At 40.6% G+C, this 15,680-nt stretch overlaps 1 protein-coding gene across 9 annotated transcripts in view; it reads right to left on the bottom strand.

Annotated features, from left to right (window-relative positions):
- The window catches only part of kmt2ca (lysine (K)-specific methyltransferase 2Ca), a 138,926-nt gene that overhangs the window by 2,722 nt on the left and 120,524 nt on the right, over positions 1-15,680 (bottom strand). For 3 of the 9 annotated variants that reach the window (XM_081353291.1, XM_081353294.1, XM_081353297.1), the window contains 16 exons: positions 12,080-13,702; positions 11,550-11,750; positions 11,030-11,194; positions 10,808-10,937; positions 9,320-9,467; positions 8,172-8,341; positions 6,974-7,110; positions 6,651-6,870; positions 5,231-5,370; positions 4,470-4,565; positions 3,003-4,155; positions 2,793-2,929; positions 2,241-2,383; positions 1,541-1,715; positions 595-711; positions 406-479 (listed from right to left, as the gene is read on the bottom strand). In XM_081353291.1, coding sequence (XP_081209417.1) covers positions 406-479; positions 595-711; positions 1,541-1,715; positions 2,241-2,383; positions 2,793-2,929; positions 3,003-4,155; positions 4,470-4,565; positions 5,231-5,370; positions 6,651-6,870; positions 6,974-7,110; positions 8,172-8,341; positions 9,320-9,467; positions 10,808-10,937; positions 11,030-11,194; positions 11,550-11,750; positions 12,080-13,702 — 4,829 coding nt within the window. The remainder of the gene's footprint in view (positions 1-405; positions 480-594; positions 712-1,540; positions 1,716-2,240; positions 2,384-2,792; positions 2,930-3,002; positions 4,156-4,469; positions 4,566-5,230; positions 5,371-6,650; positions 6,871-6,973; positions 7,111-8,171; positions 8,342-9,319; positions 9,468-10,807; positions 10,938-11,029; positions 11,195-11,549; positions 11,751-12,079; positions 13,703-15,680) is intronic. The other 6 variants (XR_014029225.1, XR_014029226.1, XM_081353293.1 and 3 more) reach the window with 6 other exon arrangements.

The raw sequence follows: 15,680 nt of genomic DNA, 5'->3' as shown, positions 1-15,680 counted from the left end.
TTTTGCGCACAATAAGTATTCTCGTCGCTTTATAAACTTAAGATTGAGCCACTGGAGTCACTTGGACTATATTAACAATGTCTTTAATACATTTTCTGGGCCAGCAAGTTAAGTGTCCATAAGCCTGTGGAGGAGTGATCCAGCACTCAGATTTCATCAAAAATATCTTAATTTGTGTTCCGAAGATGAACGAAAATCTTACGGGGTTGGAACAATATGAGGGTGAGTAATTACTGACAGAATTTTTTTATTTTTGGGTGAACTAACCCTTTAAAAGCTACACACACACAAAGGCATGGCTAAGCATTTGTAACTGTGTTTGCGTACTTGTGTAGACTATGTTTCTGGCCTTAATATCTAAGCTAACAGTGTTGGCATTTTTAGAAATTCAAGTTAATTTTCCACCTTGCAGGTCCTCCTGTAATAGTCGCATCAATTACATGCTCACTATCAATGCGAAACATGTAGACTCCACGATTCTGCAAAAAAATAAAGAAAAATAAATAAATACAATTGACAAGCACTTAGACAGAACAAGTGCTTGTTCAGCATGACTTTTGATTATTTCAAATTCAATTTTATAATAATGCATACCTGTGCCTCGTACATCTTCTCTTTCCTGTTTGCCACCTCGTTGCGAATGATGGTACCAATGTATTCCATAACCATGGTGTATTTTTCAATGTCCCTAGCAGCATACAGCCCTAAACCCTGGATTAAAATAATGCAAAAACATAAATGATTACAGGTTGGAGTCATTTTTAAACAATTAAGATAAAGTGTGTGTTCAGATTGGAATACTAGCTTACTTCTTTCCATATACTGCATGGTACTAACTTTATACTGCTTAGTGTAATCGGAAAATGTTAAGTGAAACAGTGGGCATTACATCTTTATCATGCAATGCCTACTGTTTCACTTAATATTTTCCAAAATCATTTTAAATAGCAGCATGCTATTAGGTAGCATATGAGTGGCGGTCCAGTTATACTGGAAATAAAAATGGTTTGTATTTTTTTTTTTTACTTTAGCGTAACTGCCATTTTAACACTAAATTAAGCCTTGTAGTCTAAAAGTAAAAATGCCAAAAATACCCCCCCCCCCCACAGGAAGATAGAAGGTATATTTAAGTGCATTGCATTATGGGGAACAGCATATGGCACATTTTGTCAAATGCAAGGTTATCTGGGTAGTCTATGCCAGGGGTCGGCAACCTATGGCACGGGTGTCAACATTGGCAAGCGGAGGGATAATCACTGGCACGTGAGAATAGCTAAACAGGTGTTTGTATTTCATTGCAAAATTCCCTCCGACTTGCATACAGATCTATATTTTGAGGTAGTCATTCCTTATAGTCACATAAATAATATTAAAGTGTGAGACTACACTAGCGTGCAGATCCAAAAAACAATTTGCGTGACCGTGTGCCACAGGCTACAGACCATTTGCATGCTGTGAACAGCATATATAGTGCAGAAATATTACGAGTAGATGTTGGCATGCTATTCCAAACATTGAGCCATAATTATAACATCTCTACCTGTATACGTGAACGAGCTAGGTAGACGTTAGACTTCCACTCAGCCTTCATACGACGGTACTGAAAGGACTTGGAATGGACAAACTGCTTGCTGTATGGTGCGACACCCATCTCAGCCGGGTTCCCAGAGCTCGGCAGGGCCTTAGAGCAGCTACTGCTGGTCAGGGTGTGAGGCCTGCATGACAAACACAAGCATATGTGCTTTATTTAAAAAACAAACGAGCAGGACTGGCTCATATTGGGTCATATTAAGAAACTATAATGAATCTACAGTGCTACAGCAATAGAAATTAAGATTTCATTGTGATGAGAGAAGTTATACAAAGACAAAAAATAGACAGCATTGTGTACCCAAACACACAGCATGAACAATGCATGATTCACAAACAAATGACTAAATGGTTTTCAAGTCTTTTTGACCGATATATAAAATAAAAAAAGCTGACTCATAACCAGAGTTATAGGATTGGTTTGAATCACTGAATCAGTTGGAGCTGTTCTTGACTTCACTGCACTTAGTCTTTCTCTTATCATATTAAAATGGATACACAATGATTGATAAATCAGCAACATTGACTAACAGTAAACTGAGCTCACGGGCTGAACCGGTACATGAATGGATGTTCAACTCACAGACCACAGGGAAAGCAGGAAATCCAAAACAAACATGGACGAAGAAAGGTTAATTTATACAGAATACCTTAACACAAACCTCTTGACATGTGTGCAAGCTTTAGGTTCAGAGCGGGCACATCCAGAGGGGTTGATGGCCAAAGGCAACTGCATCAGAGGGTTACGGCCATAACGGAACGTGTATTGCTCACATGCCTCCACTCCAGGAAGCTAAACAATCCCAAAAGATTAATGTTACAACACCAGGAACATTTACACAAAATAAGAGATAGTATAATTGTCTCGGGTGAAAAAATAAAATAAAATGACATTTTATCACATCAAATAAGACATGTAAACAAAGAAATTATTTGCACAATGGTATTTCTTTCTGCTTTGGCAATTGCAAAGATTTAGAGAGTCTGCCTAGCCAATGAAAGTTAAATAGTAGACGTCCATTCACCAATTTCAGAGATGAATGTCCATGTGCTTTCAGAAATAGAATTTTCTGTGTTTCTTAAACTGACTAGCCTCTTTCCATACCCACAAACACACCTTAAACATTCCTATCTGTCAAATGCAACATCAGAGCGTTCTTTACTTGATAAGCTCTTAAAAGCAAGATTTGGCTTTCACTTACAGATTCCACAATCCTGGTAACAGCAGAAACAGTCAGTCCAAATAGGTCCTCTCCCTTCAGGTAAACAGGGAAGAGCTTCAGAGATCCTGCCTCGTTCCTTCTCTCCGCCACAGGCTCCAGAACCTTATCCCACACACCTGCACCACAACACGAGGAAATTATTATATAATTACTCCCCTGGATGACAGCGCTATCAAAACTATTGCTTACCTTTTGGTGAGGATCCAGTAAGAACCAAGTCATCATAACCCTGCTCCACCACACGGATGATAAACTCAGGGTCACAGTCTTTCTCATCGATGGAACACACGTAGTGGCAACGGCGGTTGCCATGACGCATGCTCCAGTAGATCCGGCTGGCCTTGTAGCCCACAGGGAAAATGGCAGACATCGAGTGGAAAGCCTGCATCTGGTGAGGAAGCAGCTGACCAACTGAGTGAAACACCAAGCTGCCCACACGGAAGGTGTGTTCTCGCTCACCCCTCTGGATGATGCTGGCGATCTGCCGTGCCTCATCCCTCTGCACGTAGACCCTACGGAACACAGCAAAGCAGCGAAGTTCATGCTCGGTTCCTGCCAGCCCACCTCCTATTGAGCCGGTTCCTCTGGGTCTGTGCAGGTGGCACAGCATAGTCTTATCTTTGAAGAATGTGCACTGTGCTTTAAGGGCACAAGTAAAATGGTATGCATTAGTGCAACGCAAACGGTGGCAGCCACTCGTTGCACCGATTTGCTGACAGTATGTACAGCGCACCGATAGGCCTCTCCTCAGGGCCAGTTCTACATTAATGAGAGCTCCAGCCTGGGTCTCATAGACTTCAGTAGACCACAGGGCACAGTTGAGGTGCACCCATAAATCCAGATCAAGGTTTAGTAGACGGGCCGGCCCGTCAGTGAGCCCGTCACCTTCTTCGTGGCAGAAGCAGCAGCGGCGCAAGTCTTTGGGCATGGGCTCAGGCCTAAGAGACGTCCCCAGTTTCTTCAGTAGTTCATCAACCTCTTCCTCCCCAGGCAGGTGGTAGTTACCCTTAGGCACCACAATTTGAACACTCCACTTTCTCCAACGTAAAGCTTTCCAGCGCTTCCCAAATGAACATCGAGGGTCATCCACACCGTTGTGTACTGCTCGTGGCCGAGGCTTGAGCTTCACTGTGACCTTTAGAGTATCAGACTTGCTATCTCCTCGGAGTGTCTCAGAAGTGATGGAGGGGAAGGATATTATCGGAGTTGGGGGTGGAGACTGCTTGGGCTGCAGCTGGGCCAAACAGCGCACGTCAAGATCGGATATATTGTTACTGTATTGATGAAACACCTTAGTGGGATTATGCTTATCCTCAGAGTCTGATGGTGGAAGCAAGTTTGGCTGTGAGAGCAGGAGAAATCAAAAACACTCTTAAACACTGAAGTAAAGGAATTTTGAGTTTGTATTCTTTGGGCAATCTTTGACGAAAACAGCATCAGCAGTTTAAGTTATATTTAAAATAGTGATGAGGCTGTTTAACGCACTTCATAGTAAATCTTGATTCAGGAGGTTTTTTTATAGTTTATTTATAGTCGTCACTAAAATAGTCATCTATTACACTCTATCAGTAGGTAACATAATTTGGCTTTCTACATATAGCAGCAGATCCCACACTGTCAGCTAGTGACTCAAAATTTGTTGTGGTTTAAACTTACTTTGCCATCTACCAATTTGTTCTGCATGGAGGCTGAATAGAGAACAAAGCAGTTATGGCTGCAGAAGACAAGGCTCCCCTCAGATCCTCCATGGCCCTGTAGAAAGAACATCTGTAAGATCAGGCTCACCCTAGGCAGGAAACAGGGCGTGCCATTTTCCATCTACTGCTGCAAATTATCATTAGATCGAAGTGCCTCACTGGCAAGAGATCAAAGCTTGCATATGTTGCAAACCTATGCTGATGACATAGGAAATTAGATTTGCATACAATAAAAAGAAAAGAGAGGGGGTAAGGGTGGGAGACATCAAAGGTGCCCCATGATTTAAATGACCTGAAATGGGCTTAACTGTTTTTGAACTTGGGCATCTTACACCCTTAAACAAAACGTGCCTCAGTACACATGTTCCCTTGAGTAATGTCAGTTAACTCAGTGACTGCAGCGGGGCAGATTTTCACTTCCCATCAGGGGCCGGATTAGCATAATTGAAGCTCTATTCTGTGCCTCCTTGAGGGGCTTTGAGGGGGTTGCACATTTTCAAGTGCTCTATGGCCCTCGGCTTCAGCCTTCTTCAGTGCTGTGTCAGAGGATGTAGTCTAGACCCACACCAACTGGTTGAACAAATAATTTCACAGCCCTTAGGGGGTGATATGAGGTCTAATGACTCAAGGCATCCAGGAGACATTAAAATACATATCCTATAAATGACAGTCATCTGGCAAGGGCAATTTGGGAGTTTCAATCACATGTGTGTTGAATACCTGTTTATTTATTGGCAGGTCTTTGGTGGACTTTCGAACTCCATTTCCAAGAATCACCACCCTGCAATGGGAGCACCACTGTGGTTTAGGCCCTGGACAGCTTCCACCCATCTGATAGTCTGGTCTGACCACAACTGAACCTGTAATATAAGAAACATATCAATCAAACCTACAAATCATGCAGTTGCCAGAAAACTTCTGACAAATTACATGACCAAGCTTGTATGTTTTGACAATTTTTGTTGTCCTTTTAAAGAGGCTATATGCGATTTTCTGAAATTTAAACTCGCGACTGACACCTGTGGCCAAAAAACAGAACTACTCTTCCTTTCTGCTCGCTCTCGCAGCGCGCGCTCGTACGTGCACACTTCACAAGTCATCCGCTGCAAAGAGGTCAACATTATGTTTACAGAGGTAAGAACAGTCAAATACCATATATTGTTTGAGAAACTAAGTTTGTTTGCTGACTAGCGGTGGTGGCAGAGTGATCTGAAACGTTTAACATGAACGCGCTTGACGTCACATCCGCAGACAGCGCGGGAAAAATCCGACCCGACAGAAAATAGGAAAAATAGGATACAGGCTTATAGGTGCACCCACTGTGAGCGGACAAGGTGTCAGTATGCTCATCAGGAGATGTTTGAGTCATAAATGGTAAAATAAAAAGGCTATTGTTACGTTTATTTTGGGGAAAAAGTTGCATATAGCCCCTTTAAGTGAGTTGCATGTACTGTTTTGCAATGAGGTAAACAAAGATGTCTAGTTCTTAACCATTACTGTCTGTTAAGACGTTTAAAAGATCTTTGTTATTCTTACATAGCTTTTTAAATAACTTTATCTAAACATTGGAAAAAGTGTTATATGTGTTTGTGAAGTGCATTTAATATTTTTACTGCTTAAATTTTTATCTAAGCACAAACATGATGTTTTAAGTACATCTGAAAGAAAAAATGCTGCAAGTTTTGTTAGTGATGCATGTAGTCATGAAATCTCAAAGACCCCAAACAGAACATAAGGATTAAACAAATGAATTGTGTTTATAATTCACTTCTGTCATTAAAATATGAAAATGTATTTGAAATCACAAAAGAGAAAATGTATTTGAAACAAAATAAATTGAGCACTTCAAGCAACCACGTTGAAAAAAAAATAAAAAATAAAAAATCGATGTTGGTTTTGTGCTCTGATTTAAAAATACATATGAACATTATTTTGAAAACGGCCAATAAACTCAACAGATAGTACCTCACAATTGGGGGTCTGTCACTAAACCATTTGAGAGAAACATTAAGTACTTTAAGTTTCTGCAAAATGCAGCAATGCGATATTGACAAGCAAAATCAATAACTGCATTTGTTTGTATCTAGTAGTCTGTTGATGTGGGTGAAATGAGTGCTTGTCTTGTTTCACCTATACTTACCTTCAATTAATGTTTGGTGTGATAGTGGGGCACCTGGTGGTCTGAGGAGCCTCATACCAGGCTGTTGGTGGAACAGAGCAGTTTGAGGGGGGACCCTAAGTTCACTAAACATGTCTATTGAGCTGCGGTGCTCTTGGCCTGGTGAGCGAATCACCTCATAGTTCCTTGGTATGGACACACAAAGCATGTTCGCCAGTGCTGACACCACTCCTGGTATATTCTGGGAAACAAACGGACACATGGTCAGAGGTGAGATGTAATCATTCTTGCTTTAAACAAGTCTTTACTGATATAGAATGGATAATATAACTGCAGGCACTTACATGTGTTGCCAATGGGTTCAGAGTAACAGACACAGACACCAGGTCAGTTCTTAAGCAAGTAGAGTGCTGTCCAAATTGCGAAGCAAAGAAATTGCTTGGTGGCTCTGTCTTGACTTCCCACTGCCTGGCTTCAGAACCTATAGGGAAAAAAACAAGGTTTTGTTAGTTGACAGTATCCAGCTGTGCTCCAAAACCTTATGCTGCCCTGTTGCATACTACTACCTATTTAGGCAGCACACTTTTATGGCAGGCTACACAAATATTGCTTCTCATGTAAAGTACACAGAAGACTTGACTCAAAACTGATTTTAACAATGTTTTAACAGCATGCTGAAATGATGAGACAGCATATTGCTGAGATGGGAACACTGGTATTACAAGGACTTGGAGAAATGTTTGTTTCCAAGATGGCTACAAACTGAACTGACTTGTTTTGAAAGGGACTTTGGTAAAACTCTAATAAGCACAAAAACCAATAGTACACACCAGTATAAAACCATGGTCTATAGAGTGCAATAGGACAAAAAATCCTTGAAGTCCACTTTTACGCTCTATTTCCAACAGTTAAAATGACAAATAAATGAATACTCCGCTCCACAAGATGTTTGTTTATACCATCTGGATGCTCAAAATTGATCGGGTGAATGCACATTTTAAACAGCTTGTTGTACACATAAGTTAATCGCCATTCTAAGCGAATGCGCTGCTGCATTGTAACACGCACACATACAGCTCGCACATCACGTGCGGATAGCGCTGTGTCATATGCCATAGCTATGCACAAGGCAACCTGTGTTTGAGTCTCAGCTCGAGGTTCAGGCTTATTTGTTCATTAATGATGTCATCAGCGGATTTAATCGAATGTGTATAATAATTTAAATGAGTGTTGTATTGCTTATCCAATGAGATTTGTGTAATGCATTGTAGGATTTCCTTTTCAATGAAGCATACATCCAATATTGCTTTATAAATCGACCAAAATTAGGATGCAGAATTAGTTATGTCTACCTTCTGTGGCGGAATGGATGCCTCCCTATTATATAAGCGGCACCTTGCCATCGGTCTTCACTCACCCCGCCACATCTCTAAAACAGCTTTCGCATCAACTGTGTGCCCATGATGTCTTAAAAAATGTTTTCTCAGCTGGTGGCTTGCTAGTTTTATTTGTCTTTCTCATTAGTTAGTTAGTTTTTATTACCGTTACCATCCAGTATAGGAATGACTGGAGAGACAGCAGGGGATGGTGGCTCCTCTTTAACTCTAGACAGATCTGGATAACGGCTTATCTCCATGCCAATCACACTCTCAGGAGAAGATGATGGGACAAAACTGTCTGGAGTGTCCCTGTCCACACAATGCTCCTGACCCCTATTAAAAGACACACAGAACCATTATATACACATTGACATAAAACCAAAACTTTATGGTCAACAATGGGAAGTCTCAGTGGCAGACAGCTGATCTATGGATCTGATGCATATTGCACACAAAAATGTGTCAAGAGCAGTCTGAAAAGTCAATAACGTTACAATGAAAGCTTTTGAAGAACTAGTTTTTTGTAAGTTTCATTGCATCAAATCTAAAAACAAAACACACACACACAAAAACATTTGTAGTTAAACTAGATATCTTTGGCACAAATATCGATTTTGCTTGGCCCTCAGTGTCAGACATCTATGATGCACCTAGCCTGGCTAACGTCAGACCAAGTATCATTTGAGACTTGGTCTGGGAACCACGTGTTCATTTTCTCATATTTGAGGCGTGGTTTACGAATGCCCAGAGCCGTTTATTGGGCGCTATGAATGTCTATCAAATGCGCCTGTATGTAGCTCATAGCCAATCGCTTCAATTATACCAGATGACGTATGTAGAGTGACAGAAATTCGACGAGGAAAAAGACGATGGGTCAAAGATTTATTTGTACACGATGGCGTTTAGCGAATATTACCGTTTGTGCAAGATAAACATGAGGGTAGAAGGTAACGTCGAGTCTGATGCCATGTTGTATCCATAGATATAAACAAAATGCTTCGGTGTCGTCATCGTCTTGCTGCTCCCTCCCCGTTCTGTGATTGGTTCCCTTTTTCAGGGGAAAATTTGGTCCATGGTGTCCAGACTGCCTAGCAGCGTGAATAAAATCGCGCTGCGAGCAAGGCAGTATGGGGAAACCCAGGCTATGATGCACCCGCTTTATAATGAAATTGTTTTCTGGTCATTGAACACATAATTCCTCCTTGTCTAAGTAGGGCAGAATAAACTATGTTATGGGCTAGGATTTTTATTCATGGCCAAAAGATTGGCTACATGAGACTAAAATAATGTGTAAAAGCCCTGAAAACCTACCTAAGTTCTTCCTGGTTGTTGTGAGGTGGAGTGGGAAGCGAAGCAGGAACATCAACAGTCTTTGGGCCCTGAGTGATGGTGTGTCCCAGCAGGTCATCTTCAGCTTTGAATGGAGCAGTGAGCTGCTTCTGACCCAAACTTTTAGAAACTAAAGAGATGTAATCACAAACAAATAATGTTAACCAAAGAGTATTTTTTGGTTGTACAGCTAATGTATAATTATAAGAAAAATACCTACAGTATTACACGACATGACATCCATATGAAACATTTAATATTTTCTTGTCTCTTATGAACTATAATAAGTATTTTACAGGTAAGTTATTAGCCAAGATTTAGTATGTTCATTAACTATTTGAGTTTTCAATGTTGTTCCCTAATGTGTGTATGGGTTTACATATTTTTTTTTCTTCAGTAAAAGGATGTGCTAAACCTTTAGAAAAGGTCAAACCAATGTCATCTAATCAGACTAATCGCATGTTTATGTTAACTGAATTACTTAAATATATGGGGGGTGGAGTATATAGTCTATTGCGCACTCAAGTGTGCGCATAAAGTTGGCCGCAAAGCACTGTAATGATTATGAATGTGTCTGAAAAAAATAGAAACGAGGCATTTTAATTGTTTATTAATAAACTAGTGTTTTCTGAGTCAGTGTCGGCTGCAAAGATGAAGTTGACGATGTTGACTTGCCATCGCCGCAGTATAGTGGACATGCCTTTAGAAAGAAATGCAACTTTCATATGGATTATATAATCAGAGAATATTTGGTTTTGATTAGTAGACATTTCAAGCTTACTATAGATATATTTCTCATGACTGTGAGGCAAGTAGCATATACGCTGAGTTTCGGTTTATTTTTGTGACGCGCTCTAGTTCACAGAGACCGAGACGGCAGAAAGTGTATCCTGTTTGTTTTTATTTATTTTACAAAAGCACATGTGAGTTTATACAAATAAAAGTAGAGTTTAAAATCATGCATTGCTCTTCTCTGTATGCCCAAAACTGTTTCCACTGTTACCAGGAAAAAAATACAAGTGATCGAGTCTGCTCCTCCATGTCATGCAGTAAGCACGCTAATACTTTACCTTTCACACTCCGTACGAACACTTGGATATTGCCCAATTCTAGCACACATTTATCTAGATTAATGTTAGAGCGGGCAGCCAAGTTACTTACATGTTTCAAATGATAAGCCATATTTGAGGTTGATGGATGATAGGCAAACGTTTGGATTTCTTGCTCGACATTACTGTAATTATGGAACCCGCTGTTAATGATCTGTCCCTCGTGGACTGCGTGACTTACACTTCCTGCGGAAGTTTTTTTTTCTGCAACTAACCGACTAATAAAAGTTGGGTCGAATAAGCCTCTTCGCGTCGACTATTAGGGGGCAGCCCAACTAAATATAAATCTTATCTCTGAATGCTGTACTTACTAAATTTTTTTATCTAAATGATTTAAAACGATTTATACTCTCATGCTTACCCATAATTTCTGCCTTCTTGGCCAGTTCCTCAGCGGTAGCAAAGCCATTCAACAGCTTCTGCCTGGCAACAGGTGGCGGTGTGGGGGGCAGTGAGGCAGGAGGTGTTGGAGGATTGCTAAGATTGTTTTGCTACAAGCACAAACAAACAAAACAAAACTTTTTTTTTCTTTCTTTACATATCTACAGTATAGCAAAAGAAGCAGATGACTTTAAAGCCAAACCTTATAGATGAGTTGCGAGTAGTAATCAGGTACTCCATCCAATGATGCATTTCCAAAAGATCCAGAGAGCCTGTTCTCACCGTTCAACTGCCCACTGCCATACAGGGGGAAATGTGCAAAGTTTACCCTGATCAAAGGCTCCATCAGTGGCAGCATAGAAAGCTGCTGTAAGGATGAGAGTGAAGGAAACATGAGTTGAGTGAAACAGTACAATACGTGCACATGATGTCCACAACCAACTTACGGGCTGATATCAGTCATAAGCCTCACTAAAGTTTTAAATGGGTTCTACAGCAAATACCACAAGTGATGTCAGCACTGTAGATAAGCTACAATTAATTTACTTCTAGAGATGACTATAATAATAGGTAAAGTCTACACATCAGGTGTATACATCTCAATTATAATTGTACACTGTACCCTTCACTATAGATTATAGGTCAACAAAAGTGCAATACATTACAATTATTATCATAATGATGGACTGTATATTTTGGGGTATATAGTAGTGGGTGTTTACCTGCTTGAGCTGAGTCATCAGCGTGTCTGTGTTGGTGTACACTGCTTGTCTCTCTTCGTCGTCCTTCTTCCTCTTTTTCCAGCGTGACGGCGGTTTCTCAGCCCCATTCTTTGGCGTCCGCTTGTTGCGTTGTTTTCTCTTGCTTTGCTCTGGCACTGAAGGCTCTAGATCTGGATTCCCTGTCTGGATGTTCATGCCACTCTATAGACAATAAACAACTCTTTCAGCTCCAAATATAAAAGCGAGAACAGGACTAGCTAATAAACAAACATCTACCTTCAACAATTTGATAATTCTGTATTTTGAAAATGCTACTTTTTTGACATCTATATAAAAAAAAATTGCATTCTTAAAAATTAAGAGCTGAATGTTAAATTCAAAGCTGGACAGATTATTCTTTAGATATTTAACATATTTAAACATCCCATCATTTCATGCCATTTCATCTATCTACACTCACAATTTTTTACATGTTCAAAATTATGATTCTTCACTCTGGTTGTGTAGGGAGGTAGCCATAGAGCTCTTACCAAAGAATCTGTGCTGTCCAGTCTTAAAGAGCCTTTGCTGTCAGTCAGGCCCTCTTCCTCTGATTGAATACTGTCATTGGACATCTGATGTATGAGAGGAGCTGAGGAAGGAGGAGGGGTGCTCTTGTTCTTCAGAAGGTGTTTGAGCAACTCATTCCCAGTGTCCCCTTTAGTGCTCTGAACTGGACTCTTGGATGCTGGGCTGGGGGAGATGATCTCATTGCCCTCTTCTGTCTTTACTATACCAGTTCCTCCTGCACTATGGCCAATCATTGCTTCTCCTTCAGCCTTCTGGCACACACTGGCTTCTAACTTTTCCAGCTTGATATCACAGAGAAGGCCTCGCTCTGCCTCCGAGCCCACGCTGGACTGTCGCCCTAGTGGAGTACCTCCAGAAAGTGGGTCTTGGTCTAAAGCGTCTTGGTCTCCCATGATGGCAACACTGCGTGTTGGTGTGGATGAGGTGTCTGATACACATGGTGTAAGTGGGGCAGTGATATCAGAGTGAGGTGTGGAAGGAGTTTTGACCGAATCTGCATCATCATCCCGTTTCTTCTTTCGACTCCTTTTCTTTTTGCCCTTCTCCTCAGGGATAATGTTGGAATAGAGCTGGATAAGGGACTGTCCTGCCCCAGGGAAATTAGGAGGTAAAGGAGTTGTGGAATCCATACCAAATGAGGAAGATTCACCTCCACCGTGGGGTGGCATTCCAAGCCCTCCAAACCCAGGTGGACGTGGCTGACCTGGGGTGAAACCATGCATCATGGGGTTCTTAGGCTGAAAATTAGAACTTATATCTGGGCCAAAGGAACCATTCCCGGGCATAGGCCTGCGCTCGCCACCTTGCAAAAAGGCTGGACCAGGACTCACAAAATCTAATGGCATATTTCCTTGCTGAGGGAACATTGTGCCAATTTTCTGTGGTTGTTGTTGAGTCCTGGGTGTCTGCATGAATTCCTGTGACAGGTCAGAATTATAGAAGGGCATCTGGGTAAGACCATCCCCGCTGTTGTTGGGGCCAAGCCCCAAGCCCTGCTGCTCCAGCTCTAGCCTCTGCAATGCCCTTTGTCTCTCCACTTCCTGCATGAGCTGCACCCGCTGTTTCTCCTGCTGCTCTCGAAGGCGCTCTCGACGCTCCCGCTCCTGGAAGCCTTCGCTAAATGGATTATTATCATCAAACTTCACGTGAGGGGCACTACTACTGGCTCCTCCACCATTACCTCCAGCTACAGTGCCAGGCTGCCCAGGTTTACCTCCTGGAACCATAGGGGAAGGTGGCTGTGCCTGGAGAGGCTGGGTAGGGTTAGGTAGTGGCATCTGAGGGGGCAGGTGAGGTGGCATCCTGGGTCCAGTCATTGGTCCAGTAGCACCGGGATGCCAACTTGGCACGTTGGGCATGCGAGTAGGCTTACCAAAGTGGGGTTGTTGCATGGGCAGGATAGGACCCATCATAGGCTGGCCCATAGGAGGTCCACCAGGCATCACTGGAGGGGGCTGTCCTTGCATTCCTGGCATGGCCTTTATTGGACCCATCACAGCAGGTTGGAGGCGCTGTTGCTGTTGTTGCTGCTTAACACGGTATTCCTCAATGAGCTCAGCATGTTCTTTCTGTTGCTTCCGTATCTAAAGAAATAATAGAGGGACGGATAAGTGTGAACACAAGATATAATCCTGTTTATATAAATAAAATAAAAAGTTTACTGTATAACAGTAGGTTAGTGATAATGTCAGAGAATAAATCAGGAACTGAGCTCCGCTGAGGCCCTAGATGCATTGACGTGCAGAAAGGTTACAACAGTTAAAAAATAATTAGAGGGCAAACCATCTAAGACACAGGTCTCATACAGTAGGTCTCTAGAACAAGTTTCTTTAACATGGGGTTCATGACCCCTAGGGGATTGAATCTGAGATTGTTTTCAGAATACTGATGTTATTTACACAGGCTTTTTTAAAATTCAAATTCTCATTTTTTATAACTGCTTTAGTTCAACTGTTTATCCTTTGTTTTATGTTTTAGAGATTCACTTATTAAGATGATTTTTAAAAGTGTAATATGTAGAACACTGTCTTATTGACTGCTGTAATTTTTTCCAATAATTGCTCCCTATTACAGACAATACTTTTTGACCAAAAGTTGTTCGCCTATTTGGCACCTCGCAGTCCTCTTTACTGATAGACCTAGTACAAAGCCACAAACAAAAATGTATATTAAAATTAGAAGCTATAGTAAAGGAATCCTTTACTAAAATATTATTAATTTTTTAAGTTCAAAACTTTTATCCATGTTCTTTTGTTTTCAAACTACATTATCTCTTACATAATCTATTTATTAAGAATTAGTCTATAGTTCATTTATAGAATGAAAACCTTTTTCTTTTTTCAGCTACAGTAGGTCTATTTAACAGCAGCATTCAAAAAATAAATGAAGCACTGTTTATTTTATTTGTCTATTATGGTATTTGTCATATTGTTTGTAATCTGCTTTTTTGCTTATTTTTAAAAAATATAAATTGTAATTATAAAATTGCAGTTAAAAAAATATTAAATGACTATATCAGGTCATCCCAACCTGTTCAGAATTGCAAAAGGTTAGCGAAAGTTAACAATGATTGATACTAATGTCAATGTCGCAAACATCTCTGTAAGGACATCCACACTGGCATGCAATTACTATTATTTTATTTAATAAAGGGGAGGGAATGGTCAAAAAGCAGGGCAGGAACATGCTGGTCAAGTGAGTTTTTTTTATTTTATTAATTTATAAAACAATGAATTGTAAGTGTTCTGTCATATTTTTAAATTACATTTACTGTTTTAGTTTTTTTTTCCTGTGGTATCGATTCAGAATTGGTATTGAGGTATTTTAGTCTGGTATCGTATTGAAGTCATAATTTTGGTATTGTGCCAACACTAGTATAGGCTTATGTTGAACTTTATTCTTGTTCAAACAGATGCTGTATTAAGAAGTAAATAAAGTGTTAAATGAAAATGTCTCTGAAACATCTGTGTATTTGGCAAATATTGCATTTATTTCACTTCAGCTGTGGTAAAGTATGCAAACACAGCGTGAGCGTCACTACGGGAACCAGAAAGTGTCTGACTTCACATCTCTGTTTTCAGCTCCTCTCCGCCTGTACGAGGCAACTCTCGCCGATCGGTTACATCCAGCCTCAGCTGATGTCGAACACACCTATTGACTGAGTCATTAAATCATTCATTCAACTTATTCATACGAAAGGACCAATTCATTCAGCAACAAAACAGCTGTGTTACTCAGAGATGCAAAACAGTTCTATGACTTTGTTTGGAACCATTTTTGTAGGTGAAATAGAGAAAAACAGGCAATATAGTTTCAAAAATAGAAGTCCCTTAATATTAACTTCTTTATTGAACTGTTGTATAAAATCAATATCACATTTGTATCTGTGCTGATATTCGGGGGAAAAACGGCACTCTTCATGTGATAACTATATCATATGATATAAACATAAAAGCGAAAACTCATACAGGGGAATCTTTTGCCCAAATATCTTAAATTTGGAGGCATTCTAACTGCATATTAATAGACTATATCAGGCAGTGAAAGCGTGAACTCTGAATG

The sequence above is a fragment of the Scardinius erythrophthalmus genome (assembly GCF_964197995.2).
Source record: "Scardinius erythrophthalmus genome assembly, chromosome: 22".
NCBI lineage: Eukaryota > Metazoa > Chordata > Actinopteri > Cypriniformes > Leuciscidae > Scardinius > Scardinius erythrophthalmus.
This window is presented reverse-complemented; position numbering and strand designations above follow the sequence as displayed.